This window comes from Notamacropus eugenii, chromosome 3 (genome assembly GCF_028372415.1).
Source record: "Notamacropus eugenii isolate mMacEug1 chromosome 3, mMacEug1.pri_v2, whole genome shotgun sequence".
Classification (NCBI taxonomy): Eukaryota; Metazoa; Chordata; class Mammalia; order Diprotodontia; family Macropodidae; genus Notamacropus; species Notamacropus eugenii.
In genome coordinates, this window is record NC_092874.1 from 320,334,134 (window position 1) to 320,349,917 (window position 15,784).

The window sequence follows — 15,784 nt, forward strand, 5'->3', positions numbered from 1 at the left end:
GTACATTCCCTCTCTTGATTATTCCTTATTTATTCTTTACATACCTTGTCTTGAACATTGTCTTCCTTGTTAGATTGTGTTTGTTGAATGCAGGGATGGTCTTTTGCCTTTCTTTGTGTCTCTAGCACTTAGTACAGTGCTTGGCACGTAGTAGGTGTTCAATATATGCTTCTTGATTGGCTGACTGACGATAAAGAATTGCCTATTTTATTTAATGTTTAAGTTCAGAATAAAAATAAAATTAAAAAATACATTATATTTAACAGAAGGAGGTGGGTTTAAGAAGGAGGGGTAGATTTGGGGAGGGAGTAGTTACAAGCAGGAAGTTCTGAAATGATTGACAAGCAGGGCATTATTGGTGCTATTATGTTAAATTGAATATAGACTTAAAAGATGTACATAATAAAGTTTGACCATTGCACATACAATGCGCTTTTCTGTTCTTTGTGTATGGAAATGTCCATGTTGATATTTTTAAATTCCCAAGTTAAAAAAAAATTAAATGTAATAAAAGCAAATGTCATATTCTTTGTGTAAAATGATAAATTGAGAAGATTGGGTGTTTGCATTTGTGAATCAAGTTAATTTTTAATTTAAATGACTGAGGGTTTTTTTGTTCTTAGTAATAAAGAGGTATTATGGAGTTCAGTGGTAAATTCAAATAGAAACTGATTCCTGTGGTTAGCAAATTGACTTAACCCCCACAAATTAATATTGATTTTGTTGTGTTGCATTGTATCAGTAGCCATCAGAGTTTCACACCTCTGGTTTAGTGGACAGAAAAATCCAGGAGTACATTTAAGCAATTTAAGTCTTCCCTTTGACTTAATACTGGTTCTGTGATCCTTGACAAGGCACTTAATCTCTTAGTGTTCTGACTCATCTGTTTAAGATTTTATATACAGATGATCCTGACCTCAACTGGGAATTCTACATATGAATGAAACCATAGATCTAGTATCTATCCCTTTCTCTGATAATAACTTCAGTTATTATCTAGCTCTATTTCAGTACACCTATCATGTGCCTGCATCAATTTTCTTCTCTTAAGTTTTCAAAGGTCTTTTCATCTCTGAAATTCTGTATGTAGGATGTGTTTATTAGAGACCTCCTTCAGAGCTTCATTGTGTAATGGAGAGGACTCTAGGTTTTTTAAAGACTGTATGCCAGCAGAGCACAGACTCGTAGGTTCTACCATCCTAGGAGGACTTTGAGCTTAACCATGACGAACGCCATCTCCCTCACCCAAATACCAGTGAGTTATTAGAGGCTACTCACCAAGTTGTTTGCGTGTTACCATAGAAACTCTCTAAAGCAAGTGGTAGCTGGGTTGTGATCTGGTTGTTGGAAAGAGTACCTGTATTCACAAAAAACATGGGTCCTTGGGATGTATGGTAAGTATCTACAGAGTATATTGGCGTAGGCATATTTATATTTGTCGTCTTACTAGATTTTTAATTTATTGAACTCAGCTTTGTAAAACTAGTTAGACTCCATACAGTTTCATTTTTTTGTATAGATGCTTAATAAATGTTGATAAATACACAACATTTTTCCAGAGGTAATTAGGTAATTTTTAGGTCATTAACGACTAATGATTTTCTGTTCAGCATTAGAAGAAGAATGTTTAGCTGTATTTTAGCTAGACTGGAGAGTTACTGAGGGACCAGAATAAGGAAAAACTTGTGGGTACTTTTTTTCTGGCAATACTTAGAAGGCATCTAAATTCTGGACTTTTGAAACTGAACAAATAGTAATCATTTTCAAACAGCTAATATGCCCCTATCTATTAGGTATCAAGTCATAGCATTATATATCATCTTAAATGAGATTATGTTTGTGTGTTTGTGTATAATTTTAGAACTTTAAGGCATGACAAATGTCTTTTGTTGTTGTCTTTATAGCATGGTAATTTTGGTGGTATTCTGTGATACGTCCATGTTGTTTATGAAAGCGGCAAATCGCTTGAAGTGTTTTAAAGTGGTTTTCTCACAGGTTTTCTCTTCTGTTTTTCAGACGGTATTTCTAAGCATCTTGATGAAGTCAATAGGAAATAAGAACACTGTTCTCCTGGGGTTGGGTTTTCAGATGCTTCAGTTGGCTTGGTATGGTTTTGGATCCCAAGCATGGTAAGGGACTAGTGTTTCTGGGAGTCTTGTATTTCTAAATAAGCCTTTTAGAAAAGCTTTAGCTTTAAGTGAATGATCTTTGGGTGTTAGTGAATTTAAGAATAGGAAAAAGCTTTCTATAAATGGCATACATGCAGATTTTTAGGATTTCACAGGATTGTAAGTTTTGAACTTGAAAAGAAATACTGACATACAGTATGGGTTAGTGAACAGAGAGCTGCTCTGGGAGCCAGGAAAAGCTGGCTTCAAGTTCTACCTCTGACTGATTGCCTCACTTAACTTCTCTATGTCCTAGGCAACTCAATAAGTTGTAGCAGAAGTGCCGACCTACTCTATAGAGGGAATGTCTTCATCTTGGAAGTTCCTTATATAAAAGAAATCACGTCTAATCCATATTGCTGTACTTATAAAGTTTGAATTTGAGAAAAAGTAGTGCTAAAGCATTTAAATTTTATTTAAAAAAAGAAGATATTTTTATGTATTGTATTTTTTTGAGGCTTTGTTTTTTTGGAGGAGTGGGGCTTTTAAACATTTGACCTATTCTTAAGTAATATTTAAGTTACTTCAAGAAATAGGTCATACGTGTTCTGATAGTAATGACCCTGCCTAATTAGATTGCAATACGATCTTATTGATTAAGGTCAAAGCAATGCCTTCTCATTATGTGTCTGTCTTCTAGTTTATTGTGTTGCTAATCGGGTTGTACTGATAGAGCTAGCCCTGCTCCTTTATAATATATATATTTTTGCACATATTTGACACAAAAATTCTGGTACATCGAGTAATAATTGCTGAACCTTAGGTGTTCAGCATGTGGTTCTCTATTTCTATGAATCACTAATTATTTTAGAACATAAAAAATCCCTTTCCATTGTTTTTTAAAATGTAGCATTTCATTATAGCTTCATTACTTCCCTCTTATTACCTTTTAGGGCTAGATCTATGTACTTTTGGAAAGATAGAAACCTCCTTATTCTTAACTGTAAACCTTATGATGAGAATGAGGTTTTTTTCCTCTCTAATAAGGTTATGCATATCATTTAGCCTCTAATTTTATCCAGAAATGAGTTCCTGGTTTCCACCATATTTTCAACTTATATCCAATTTGTTGAGAAAAGGTCTAGTTTAGAGGGACTAGTCTTCCTTCTTAATGTTAGAGTTTTTCTCCTTTTTTTGTCCTTAGTGCCTATCTTTTTTTTTGGGAGATTCCAGTGTTACCCACTTGAGGTTAAAGGCAGTACATTTGGGAAAATCTGGAGTATTATCCTGAATTTTCAGATCCGTTCCACTGGTTGCACTTCAACAATATGTCCTTGTGAATTCTGCTAGCCTGCCAGCATTAAATTTCACCACTGATTCCTTCTTGGCTCCCTAGGTGGGTAGAAGCAAATGAGGTAGCCTGAAGGGAAATGGGAAGATTGGAAACTTCAAGGTACAAAGCAAGGAATTTCCTTCTTGTAATTTACTCATTAGATCTGAAGAAGGAAAGCATGATGAATGTAAACTGAAGAAAGCTCCATCTCATTTAGCCTATGTCTTTCCAGGGGAGAAGCAGAGAATCAAAAGAAATGAAAAACGAAACTCACACTGGGAAATTCAGATTGCATGTATTCATTCACTCCCCAATATGGGTACAGAGGAAATGTGGAGGAAAATTCTTTCAGTTTCTATGTGACTGGAGTATTTGATCACACAGTGATCCATTGTCATTGCAGGATGATGTGGGCAGCAGGAACTGTAGCAGCCATGTCAAGTATTACATTTCCAGCGGTCAGTGCACTTGTTTCACGAAATGCAGAGTCAGACCAACAAGGTGAGGTCAATTAATTTTCCTGTTTTTATGTCTTGGATTGCTTGACTAGTTCATTTACTTTACCCTTGTGGAATTAAGTACTGGTTTCTTTAGCTTCTGTTTTCCTGCTTGGCTTTTTAACCCTCCATTCTCTTTCTTTGTTTTTTAATTTTACTTTTAAAACATTGAACAAAGATCTATTTTCTCTCCTTTTAGCCTCCCTCTGCCCCCTCCCACCCCCAGTCCCCAGAGAAAAGAAAAACAAAATGCATGCAACAAATATGTATAGTCAAGCAAAACAATTTCCCACGTTGGCCATATCTTCATTCCCCCCCTCAAATGTGCATGCACGTATACATTTATATTTATATACATATGCATACACATATACATATACAAATAAACATAAATATACATCAGTTTGCATCCTTTACTCTATTACCTCTCTGTTAGGAGGTATGTAGCCTGTTTCATCTTGAGTCTTTTGAAACATTAGTTGATCAATGCATTGATCATAGTTCTTGAGTCTTTCAAAATTATTTATCTTTTTCATATTATTGTTTTTTAGAAATTTTTCTCCTGGGTCTATTCATTTCCATATCAATTCATGCATTTCTTTCCAGATTTCTTTGAAACTTCTCACTTCATCATCTCTTATAACTCAATACTGTTTCATTGCATTCATGTACCATAATGTGTTCAGCCATTCCCCACTTGATGTGTACCTCTTTAGTGTTCAGTTCTTTGCTACCACAAAAAGCGCTGCTATGAATATTTTTGTACGTTTTTGGGACCTTTTCCTCCTTCTTTGATCTCCTTAAGGGTATAGACCTACTAATAATATTACTAGGTCAAAGAGTATCTGCAACATACTTTATTTTGAATGGAAGGTTTTTCATTAGAAAATCTTCCTTTTTCTCCCATCTTCCCTCCCCCATTGAAAAAAGTAAAATAAAACTCTTATAGTACATTTGTATAGTCAAGCAAAACATTTTCCCGTTGGCTGTATGCAGAAAAATATGTGTCAATAAGCACTGTATTATCACCTCTTTTTCAGGAAGTAAGTGGTAGTATGTTTCATCAGAAGTTTTCTGAAATCGTGATTGGTCATTGTGTTGATTAGAGTTCGTGAGTCTTTCAAAGCCATTTGTTTTTACCATGTTGATTTTGTAGGAATCATTCTTCTAACTTCTTCATGTCGTTTCATAGAGGTCTTCCTAGGTTTCTTTGTGCCCTTTATCATTTCTTATGGCACAATAAATAGCATTCCGTCATCTTCATATACTTGATTTGTTTAGCTACTCTCCGCTTCATCAGCACTCTTAATTTCCAGTTTTGGTTTTTTTTTGCCATCACAAAAAGAGCTGCTAAACATATTTTTGTGTGTACAGATCCGTTTTTCTGTCTGATCTCTTTACACAAGGATTGGTAGTGCTGGCTTGTAGGACATGCACGGTAACATTTTTTTTAGTAACTTTCAAGAATGTCTAGAACAATTCATAGTTCCACTAGCAGTGAGTTAGCGTCCCCGTTTTCTTGCAGTAGCACCTGCTTTCCCCCTCCACATTTGTCCTTTTCCTTTCTGAAGGGTCTCTTCTGCCAATCCTGTTGATGAAAGTCACTTTTATTTGCATTTCTCTAATTACTGGTGATCTGGAGCATTTTTTTCCCACATGGTTGTTGATAGCTTGGATTTGAAAACTACTTTTTCATATCCTTTGACTATTTATCAATTGGGGAATGACATTTTATTCTTAATGCATTTGAATCAGTTCCTTGTCTATCTTAGAAATGAGACCTTTGTCAGCTTGCTGCAAACTTATTTTTCCTCCAGTTACCTGTTTTGCTTTCTGCTTGGTTTTCCCACTTTTCATGTTTATAAAATCTATACTCCCTAGTTTTGAATATTAAAAAGGCCAGTGGAGCTATCCTGCCTTTCTATTCAATTTTGAATTCTCAGTTTCACTCTTTATCATAAGAAATAACTACTCATATTTTTGATTACTCTGTCTTCTAAGTCAGCATGAATCATGACATATAAGCTGACATAGTTTGTTAAAAGATTATGTCATTTAAAACACTGCTAATTGACTTAGGAAACAGATTTTGTTGTTGTTGGAAGAGAGAGTAGGAAAAGAGCAGATTAAAGTGTTTTATGTTCATTCAATACCTTTTTAAAGTTCAAAGCACTGTGCTTGGTCATGGGACAAAATGCAGAGATTGGATATGGTCTCTGCCTTCTTGTAATGGATCTTACAGTGTAGCAAAAGGGATACAACAGTTTTAAGTATGTAATAATTTGTAATAACTCCTTTGGAGAATAGAATATGATACTCTAGAAGAAGTACAAATTGTATATGAGGTCAGAGAAAGGAGAATTATTTCCATTTTGGGAGAGGAGGAGAGTGAAATTGTTGTGAATGATGGTGGAGTTGACATTTTAGTTGGTTCTTAAAAGAGGAGAGTTCTGAACCTGAGTCAGGAAGACATGAGTTCAGATCCCTCTTCAGATGGCTTTATTCACTGTGTGACCTCAGATAAGTCACTTAACTTTTGTCCTCCTCATTTTTGTTTACTGTTGTTGTGTTTATCCTTCGCTCTAGAAGAGGACCATGGCATCAAGATCATGCCATGACTTGCAGTTGACTTTGATTTGAGTGAGGGAGGGCTGTGCAAGGTCACCAGCCTCACTTTGTTCTCCTGAGCCCTGTTTTCGTAAAATGGAGATGAAAGTAGCTCTCAACTTCAAGGATTTTTGTGAAGCTCAAAAGAGATTATATTTGTAAAGTACTTTGCAAACCTTAAAACGCTATGTAAATACTATTAATGCTGTTGTTGTTTTTTACTTTAGTATGATACATGTGGAGGGAAATAGTATGAAATATAGCTGGGAAAGTGGAAGGCTTTGATTGCTAGGCAGAATTGTACATAAGGAGAAAATATAATTTGTCATCAGTGTAAAGAATATATTGGAAGCAGAAGAGAGTAAAAGAAAGAAGACTAGTTAATAAGGTGTTTCAGTAGTCCAGGTGGGTGGTTAACAGCGAGATTAGAGAAAGGAGGGAGGTGGCACTGGAAGGGGTCGCAGATCTGGAGTCAGAGGACCTTGGTTCAGTTTCCTGGCTTTGCTGATGTGTGACCTTGGACATGGCAGCCTCTGGGTTTCATTTTATTCAACTATAAAATGAGAGAGTTGGAGTAAATGATCTCAGAAGTCCTTTCCATCTCTAACTCTGAAAGAATTGAATTTGAGAATTGGAATAGAAGTGGAATTGATGGTACTCTTTCAATAATTGGCTATGGAGAAAAGAAAGATGAGTCAGACACCAATTAGGTTTTGAATGTGAATGATGCAGCTGACAGAAATGTGGAGTAGTCAGAAGAGGGGTTGTTTGGATTCAGAGTTCTATTTTGGGTATATTAGGTCTGAGCTATTGACATCATGGTAGAGACATCGAGCAGGGAGTTGGGACTGGTGTTCTTGAGTGAAATTCTTAAGTGGTGTTCTTAAGGGCCTAGCCACAGATATTAGAATTTGCCATTCACGTGGAGAACGTAACTGGAGCATTGGGAGTGGATGGCATTGGCAGGGGAGAATGTGCAAAGACGATGATGAGAGGGCTAAGGACAGAACTTTGAGGTTATTAAAGGGTTGGGAAAAAAAAGTGAATAAAGGAATATACAGAGAAATTCCCCTAGAAGGAAGATTCCCATGTGGTATCACGGGAACCAGGGCAGGAAAAGAGGACAACGTGGCCAGTATCAGCAGATACCACATTGTAGTCTAGAGCAGGGGTGGGGAACCTGCAGCTTTGAGGCTACATGTTCAGACAAATTCTGTGAAGTTTGGATTCAATCAGGGGGCTGCACCTAGGAGGGCCACACGTGTCCTCAAGGCCCCAGGTTCCCTATCCCTGTGTCTAGAGTTTTATGACAGAGAAAAGGCCAGTTTGAGGTTTGCATGTGAAGGACAAATGGGGCAAACCAGAAGTAAGCAGTCAAGACTGTTCTAAAATATAATGATATAGGAACAAGTTCTCCAGGATCAAGGCGCTGATGACTGAATATTCTCTCCTCCTCTGTAACTTCTAATATTGTCAGCATTATGTCTTCCCTTTCTTACTCTATTTGTCTTACTCTATCCTTATTCTACCCCCACCCCTCTTTGAGTTAATTGTTGGCAGGTAGTAGAGAGTGCCTATTATATGGAAGGGCAATGTTCTTTGTTCCATGAGACTGGAAGTATCCACAGTGAAACTAGGGCTGAAGACAGAACTTTGATCTTATATGTTGGATGTGGTCAGTTCATTATTTCCTGACTCCATAGCAGATTTGTATTAGGACAGAAATTAGGCAAACTGCCCACATCAGCTGAAAAAAACATGTAAGGCAAAACATTTTTTGTGCTTTTTCCAGCTGGATATGTAAGGATAACTCAAATAGGATAGATCGGTTCTTGAAAATGCAAGGACTGGGAGGCAAGTGGGGGAGGCTTAGGGGTAGTGTTAGATATAGAGCGAATGCATGCCATCTAGTGGTAGAGAAACAAGTTAGCAGCTGCTCTGTACATTACTTGTACAACTGTAGTTTCAGAAACAAGTAGATGGTGTCTTGGTTGCTTTTTCCATTACAGTACCTAGGATATACTTTTAGACTTGCTTTATCAATACAGAGGCTTGTTAGTACTATTATTATAAAATGTAAGTTGAATAAAAGCTGTGGCTTTTATATACCTGGCATCTTACCAGCCTGAAAGTGGCAAATACTGACATTTCTCATACCTTCTGATACAGATCTTCACTGTAATAATTAGGGAAGATATTAAAAAAAAAGAACTCAGAAAATACTTACTCTTATGGTATAGGCTGCAGGGTTGGGGAACCTGCAGCCTCAGAGCCACATGTGGCTCTCTAGGTCTTCAAGTGTGGCCCTTTTTGACTGAATCCAAACTTCACAGAACAAATCTCCTTAATAAAAGGATTTATTCTGTAAAACTTGGAGTCAGTCAAAAGGCTGCACCCGAGGACCTAGAAGGCCACATGTGACCTTGAGGCCTTAGGTTCCCTACCTGTGCCTACTACAGGGGGTTCTTAGTTATTGAGATGTCAGGCAGTTTAGCATAGTGGAAAGAGCCTACACATGGAGTGGAGTCAGAAGACACGAGTTTGCATTCCAGTTCTCCCTCTTGCTAGTTTTGTGACCGTGAGCAAATCACCTTTGGGTAACTATGCTGAGTTGCAATTTCATCATCTCTCCAAGAGGGATTGTAATATTTATGCTAGTTTTTTCTTAGTGTTAGAGTGAAGATCAAATGAAATGAGGCCTGTAAAGTGCTTTGTAATTTTAAGGTATGACTCGGATATAAACTTGACACGGTAACACAAAAGAGCACAGTCTGAGTAGTAAGGAAATTGTGAAAGTTTATCACTCCCAAATGGCAGTGGGTTCCAAAGTTTTGGTGAATATAATGGCATATTTGTACAGTTGCAGGCATGTGGGAAGGGGGTGGGAAATGAGCTGACTTTATCAGGGTCAGAAGCTGATAGCTATAAGGAGACATCAAGGACACATTTGCTGCTTACTTTAAGGTAAACAATCTGGCATTGAACAATAGAGGGATGTGGGACAAAGGATCAAACAGTCAGCAGCCCAGATGGGATAAGGGCACATATGAGATTGTTTGCATGGAAACAAATGGGGGAGACATTGCTTGAATGGTAGCATTTGTGGGAGCCCAAGGCAGAGATAGACTTGGATATCTGAGAAAAGCAGTTCTACTGTCTTTGTAGGTTTGCATATAACAGCAGATTCTTTTTCTTCAACATGAAACAGGCCAGACAGGCCCCATGTTGATTCTAGTGTGTTGAGTTAGACTGGTCAGCATTTGGAACATAAAGAAGTAAGTACAGTAGGAAGATAAATGAGGCAGATTTTAAGTATAAAGGTATATGAGGTAGCCATGTGGTGCAGTTGTTAGACCACTGGACCTAGAATTAGGAAGAACTGAGTTCGGATATGGTCTTGAACACTTAGTAACTATTTGTTGACCCTGGATAAGTCACTTATCCACCTCTGCCTCCCTCATTTTGCTCAAATGTAAAATAGGGATAATAGCACTTAACTTCCTGTGTTGTTGTGAAGATAAAATGAATATTTGTAAAGCATCACACAACACTTATAGCACTATATAAATGTAATTGTTAACTATTATAATGAAAACTTTTTTTCACTCCAAACTGTTCCTGTTAACGTGCCATGAGGTACCTCTCCCTCCTAGCCTTATTTTGACAAGGAAAGTACTTTGTAAATTTCAAAGAGCCACGTGTATATGAGTTTTATTTTTTTAAACTACTACTACTATTATTATTAATAATAGTTCAGATAGAATGTGGTCACATACTGTTACTTCCCTCTGTCCAGATACATAAGGTGTCCCAGAAGTTTTCAGCTACTAAAACGTACCAAGATTTTGAGGATGCCATGTATTTGTGGCCGCTGACAGATACTGTGGATAGAGCCAGTAAAGGCAATGAAAAAGGAATGGGATGTATTTACCAAGTTGATGTAGTGAGCAGAGAAAAGTACTTGTGAATTTTACTATGCTCAGTGAATATAACATAAGCTGTTAGCTGACTTTTTATTAGCCCCAGACAGCTCCAGAAACTTTTTCTTGTGATATGTTCTATTTTCAATATAACCATGAGGGGAGTGGTTAGCTAGTAGATAGGTTATGTGTGAATTGCCCAAGGATTGTTTTGCTACTTCTGTTGGAGATTTGTGGTGGTGATTGGGGAGGGATAGATTCATAAACAGTCTTCATTTGCCCATGGACCTCACTGACTTTCTATTCTGCTTCAGGTTTTATGAAGGAGAATCCAGGCAGCAAGACAGAGTACATAATCAATCAGTCAACATTTATTAAGCACTTACTATGTGCCAGGCCCTGTGCTAAACTTCTTAAAACCCTTCTTTTTCCTAATATCAGGAAGCATGGCAGCAAGTCACAGTAATCAACATGACTCTGATATTATGCCCACTTTTGTAAACGTAGAATCCCATCGGTGACAGTGCACATGACCTCACTTTCCTTTATTCTGCTGCAGGAGTTGCCCAAGGAATAATAACTGGAATTCGAGGTCTATGCAATGGCCTTGGACCAGCACTGTATGGCTTCATATTCTTTTTGTTCCACGTGGAGTTAACGGAATTAGAATCAGTTCAGAGTTCTAAGGAAAGCCCCATTCAAGATTCTGGCAGTAAGGTAAATTAACTGGTAATAAATTCACAGCTTAAAGCAAACTAGTTGTATCTACGTGACAATAAAATTTTGTTTTATGATGTTTGGATACACATCCACACCCACCCACCCACACATATGTACACACATAAAATATCTTTACTGCCTTTGACATCTATTCAAAGGTACCTGCAGACAAAGAGGGAACATTTCAATAATTTAACCATATAAGGGGAAGGTTGTGGTCGGTTATGTTTGAGTTGAAGGTGGGCTAATTCACAAGTAAAATAATTTAGTTATTGCCAGGCATAATGGTGCATGCCTGAAGTCACTGATCCTAGGGAGGCTGAGGTTGGTGGATTCATAGAGTTCAGAGCTGCGGGAGGACTAAAGCCTATTGGATGTCCACACTAAGTCCAGCACCCGTGTGGCAAACCCCTGGGAGTGGGTCATCTCCAGCCTGAACAGGTTAAAGCTTTCATGCTGATCATTATTGAGACTGATTACTTTCATCCTAGGTGAGATAGGGAAACCCAACCCCAAATCAGTCATTCAGTCAATTCAGTTTTTAAAATAATTTAACTTCTCAAATTTAGATTCTTGAAACTAGAAGACTACTAAATTACTTTGATATATCCCACCATTTCCCTTTCTCAGCATTAGTATAGGTACCTTTATTTAGAAAAAATAATGCAGAAGTTTTATGTTGGATAAAGTAGAAGATGAATTTGCTTTGTCCTTCCTAGATAGCACAGTGGATAGAGTGCTAGGTTAGGAGTCAGGAGTACTTACCTTTCGGGCTTCAAATCTGGCATCAGGCACTTATCAGCTGTGTGACCCTGGGCAAGTCATTTCACCCTGTTTGCCTCAGTTTCCTCATCTGTAAAATGAACTGGAAAAGGAATGGCAAACCACTCCTGTATCTTTGCCAACAAAACCTCAAATGGGGTCATTAAGAGTCAGATGTAACTGAAAACGACTGAACAACAACAAAAATTTTGAACATGCACTTTTGGGATAGGGATGAGGGGACTATAGGATGAGAAAGTAGTTTTATCTGCCTGTTAGAAAGCTTAGATATTGTAGCTTGCTTTGGTTCCTCAAAATTCCATTTTCATTTCTTCCTAAGAGCAGTGCTTTAGTGCAGAAACAGAAATGTGACTTCATATATTTTGGGAAGACAGAAATGCCAAGCAGACACAAGGATCTGGGTGGTTTAAGATGTTAGTAGAACAGATCTTTGCCATCTACAATCGACTCCATTCCACCTCGTTTTCCTCTTGTTTCTCCGGCTATCTCAGGGAGCCATCATTCCCGGGCCACCGTTCCTGTTTGGTGCGATTGCAGTCCTCCTGGCTTTCCTGGTTGCCTTATTCATCCCCGGACATAGCAAAGCCAGCAGTCGGAAGCACAGCAGCAGCGTCAGTGGCAACCTGCCCATCAACCCAGAACGGGGCAGCGATGAGGACATTGAACCCCTGCTGCAAGACAGCAGTGTTTGAGAGCTCTCTTCTGTGGAGAGACTGCACCTCCATGTCCTGAGTTGTGAACGCTGCAGGAAGAGGGAACTACAGCAAGTCTACTGCTCCAGAGAACTGGGAAAAGGGCTGAAAGAATATGGAAATTGTAGGACTCTACCTTCCCAGGGCTGTGTTTCTGAGACTGATCTCCACCCCCCCCTACTCCCCCATTCTGTTGCTATATTAGGAACAAGGTAAGACTTGAAGTTCTTATCTGCAAATGATATTCACCTCTAACGGTGGGCCAGAGCCCTGATCTTGAAACTCCAGTGTAAAGGGTACCTCTGTAGCAGAGAGAGGAGTTCGACTACCTTTAAAAGGAGAAACGCAGTTAGTCATGATGACTACAACCTTTGGAAATCGCTTGAAGCAAACCATGCAGGCTTTAAAGTAGGCTATGTTTCCTTTACAAGAGACAGTTAAGGTTCCTTTCTGTGTTTCTGCTAGTTTCCTTGAATGTACATCCCATTTAGTCCACATGACTTGGGGAGGGGGCTCTACAGTCACTTTTAGGAAGGGAATCATCTTAACATCAGTTTGCAGCATCCTTATTTCATCCTTCCCAGGTCTTGACTACAGCACAATTCATCATGCCAGTGGCAGTAATATAATAATACAGAGAGCAATGACATTCTGTTTTCTTTAACATAGAAAGAAAACATTCTTTAACAACAGATCATGTGGGACCACCCAGTTCAACGTTTCAAACTTTTTGAAAAGAAAAAAGGTGGCCCAATGAATAGAAGTTACTCCTTTGCATCCAGGGCTCAGTAAATGTGAACCTTCATAAGTGTGTGGGACTAAATGACTGGGTGCTGAGGGAATATGCATATCCAAGTTTGCGCACAGTTGTTACTCAGTTCCCTTTCCCCATCTCCCTTAACTGACCTGTGAAGTCTTTGTTCCCATAATTGCCCTACTGCCTTAACTGCTCTGTAATGTGCATTTATTATCATATTTAGCTTTCATATCAATCTCTTTATCTCATTTGCTGAACCTCATGGGAACATTCATGTAAAATTCCTTTCTGAAAGAGCGATGCTTTAGTGGGCCTAGTTTCACTACAAGTCCCTCAGTAACTTTTTGAGATGTTTTATGGGGGAAAATAATCTATACAAATTTATATGTATTTTGCTGCACCATTAAAAGGACCATTGAACAACACCCAACTCTAATGAAGCACTCCTATGAATGTTTTATATGTATGAAATATATGTAGATATTTGTAAGGAGTTTTAATTTTTTTCCTGATGGGGTGCTGTGTAAATCTTGTATTTATAAATGTAATGAGGGTATTGACTGAAAAATATATATATACAGCTTTTATAAACGATTGTGTACTGACTGAATACATTTAAAAGAAAAAAATATATTTTGAAACATGTTCTGCCTTGAAAAGAGGTAACTGGCTTTTTGTACTCTGCTTTTGGTTTTTAAGTGAATAAGCTTCCTAATGCATAATAAATTTACAACTTCAATGTTTAAGTCTCTTTTGTTTCTTTAAAGCACATAATACCAATAGTTTTCTTGCTTTTTTTTAAGATAAATTTCTGATAAACCACATGAAATAAGAATTTTCCTTGCTACTATGTGAATGGATATTGGAGTTCTCACAAGTTTATTTTCGTGATCTCTTTTTATATACAAGCATCTTGCCATCTTTTCATTTTAGGTCTCCAGACTGACACTCATGTCATTATTTTTTAGAAACAAGTTTTTAAAAGTCTTTTTTTTTTAAAGTCTCTCTTTTTTACATCACCAGAATTTCCCCCCAGTATCCTTTTCCCTTCCCTTTCCCGAGAGTATCCTGTAGAGGAAATAATATTTTTAAAGATTAAAAAGAAAAAGGAAAGGAAAGGAAAAAAATGAGCATAATTGATCAGTACGTTGAAAAATTATGAAAATGTTTGCCCTGTACCATGCATCTCACACTGTTTAAATAAATCCGTAGATGATGTATTCACTTGATTTTAAGTAGGTTAACAATGTCTATGCTTATCAAGAAGGCAAACTGAAATAACTTAATCTGATAAGTTGGAGGAGGGGTATATATTAAATAGTGAAAAATATTTTTAAGGACAAAAGAGGAAAAAAGAACACAATTGATCAACATGTTGAAAAAATCTGAAACTGGGCAATATTCCACTTGTCACACTTTTAAATAAATCCGTAATCAATCTGTCCAGTTGATTTTAAGTAAATTAACAGCGTTTGTTTTCCCAAGGATGTAAATTGAAATTTTTAATCCTACAAATTGAGGGAGTTGTGCACTATAGACATTCCTGTGCCATAACATTTTAATAGGGAAATGTTATTTGACATCATGAATATGGTTTTGAACAAAACATATATAATATACGTTGTCTTCATTCATATGGAACAGCTTAGTAGTGAAAGCAACAGAAAAGATATTTTTGTGGGAAGGAAAAGCATTGAATCAACTATTAAAAGAGGCATGCTGTCACTACTGTTGGAGATGAACATTTTGATTCCTAAAAGTAGTGGGAAAATAACTTCAGATAAAAACTGCTAAGATATTTGTGTAAAGAAGCAGCTTTCCCAACATGATTTGAGGATTCATATTTCTGCCACAGTTCATTTTCTGTTCCCAAATGGTTTAAATACTTTCTGAAAGCTGTGTTTTTTTCATACATCAGTTTTTATTAGAACAAGGTAATTTTCCTACCCCTTTTAGCCATCAAAATGTTAAGTCTGTGATAACAATCTTAGGTCCTTTAAGAGTTGATAGAATTTTTCATTTTTAAAAAACTTTCCCTGTCTCTCTCACCAGTGTACTGTTTCATATGAGCAGAATAATTTCTTAGAAGAGACAGAGTACCTTAGAAAAGCATGACTTAAGCAATTTTGTCCTTTGCTGTTGATTACCTTGAATCTTTACTGGATACTCTAACCTTGATGCAATTACTGAATAATTCTTTCTCCTCTGGTATTCCTGAATAATTCATTCCACTGAAGGCACATCTGACGTAACAAAATGAAAGGATACAGGTTCTCTTTGTACTAATGTTTACAGTTTTGCCTGCCCGTTCACACACATTTACTCATGCTTACTTAGTGTCCTTCTATGCCTTTGGTATTGGCTTTG

The 15,784-nt window shown here is 37.4% G+C and overlaps 1 protein-coding gene across 1 annotated transcript in view; it reads left to right on the plus strand.

The window, feature by feature from the left end:
- The window catches only part of MFSD14B (major facilitator superfamily domain containing 14B), a 77,971-nt gene extending 63,815 nt beyond the window's left edge, over nucleotides 1-14,156 (plus strand). Inside the window, exons 9-12 of the mRNA XM_072596862.1 lie at nucleotides 2,017-2,129; nucleotides 3,845-3,942; nucleotides 11,025-11,182; nucleotides 12,460-14,156. Of these exons, the coding sequence (XP_072452963.1) occupies nucleotides 2,017-2,129; nucleotides 3,845-3,942; nucleotides 11,025-11,182; nucleotides 12,460-12,660 (570 nt within the window). The 3' untranslated portion in view covers nucleotides 12,661-14,156. The remainder of the gene's footprint in view (nucleotides 1-2,016; nucleotides 2,130-3,844; nucleotides 3,943-11,024; nucleotides 11,183-12,459) is intronic.
- The last annotated feature ends 1,628 nt before the right edge of the window (nucleotides 14,157-15,784 follow it).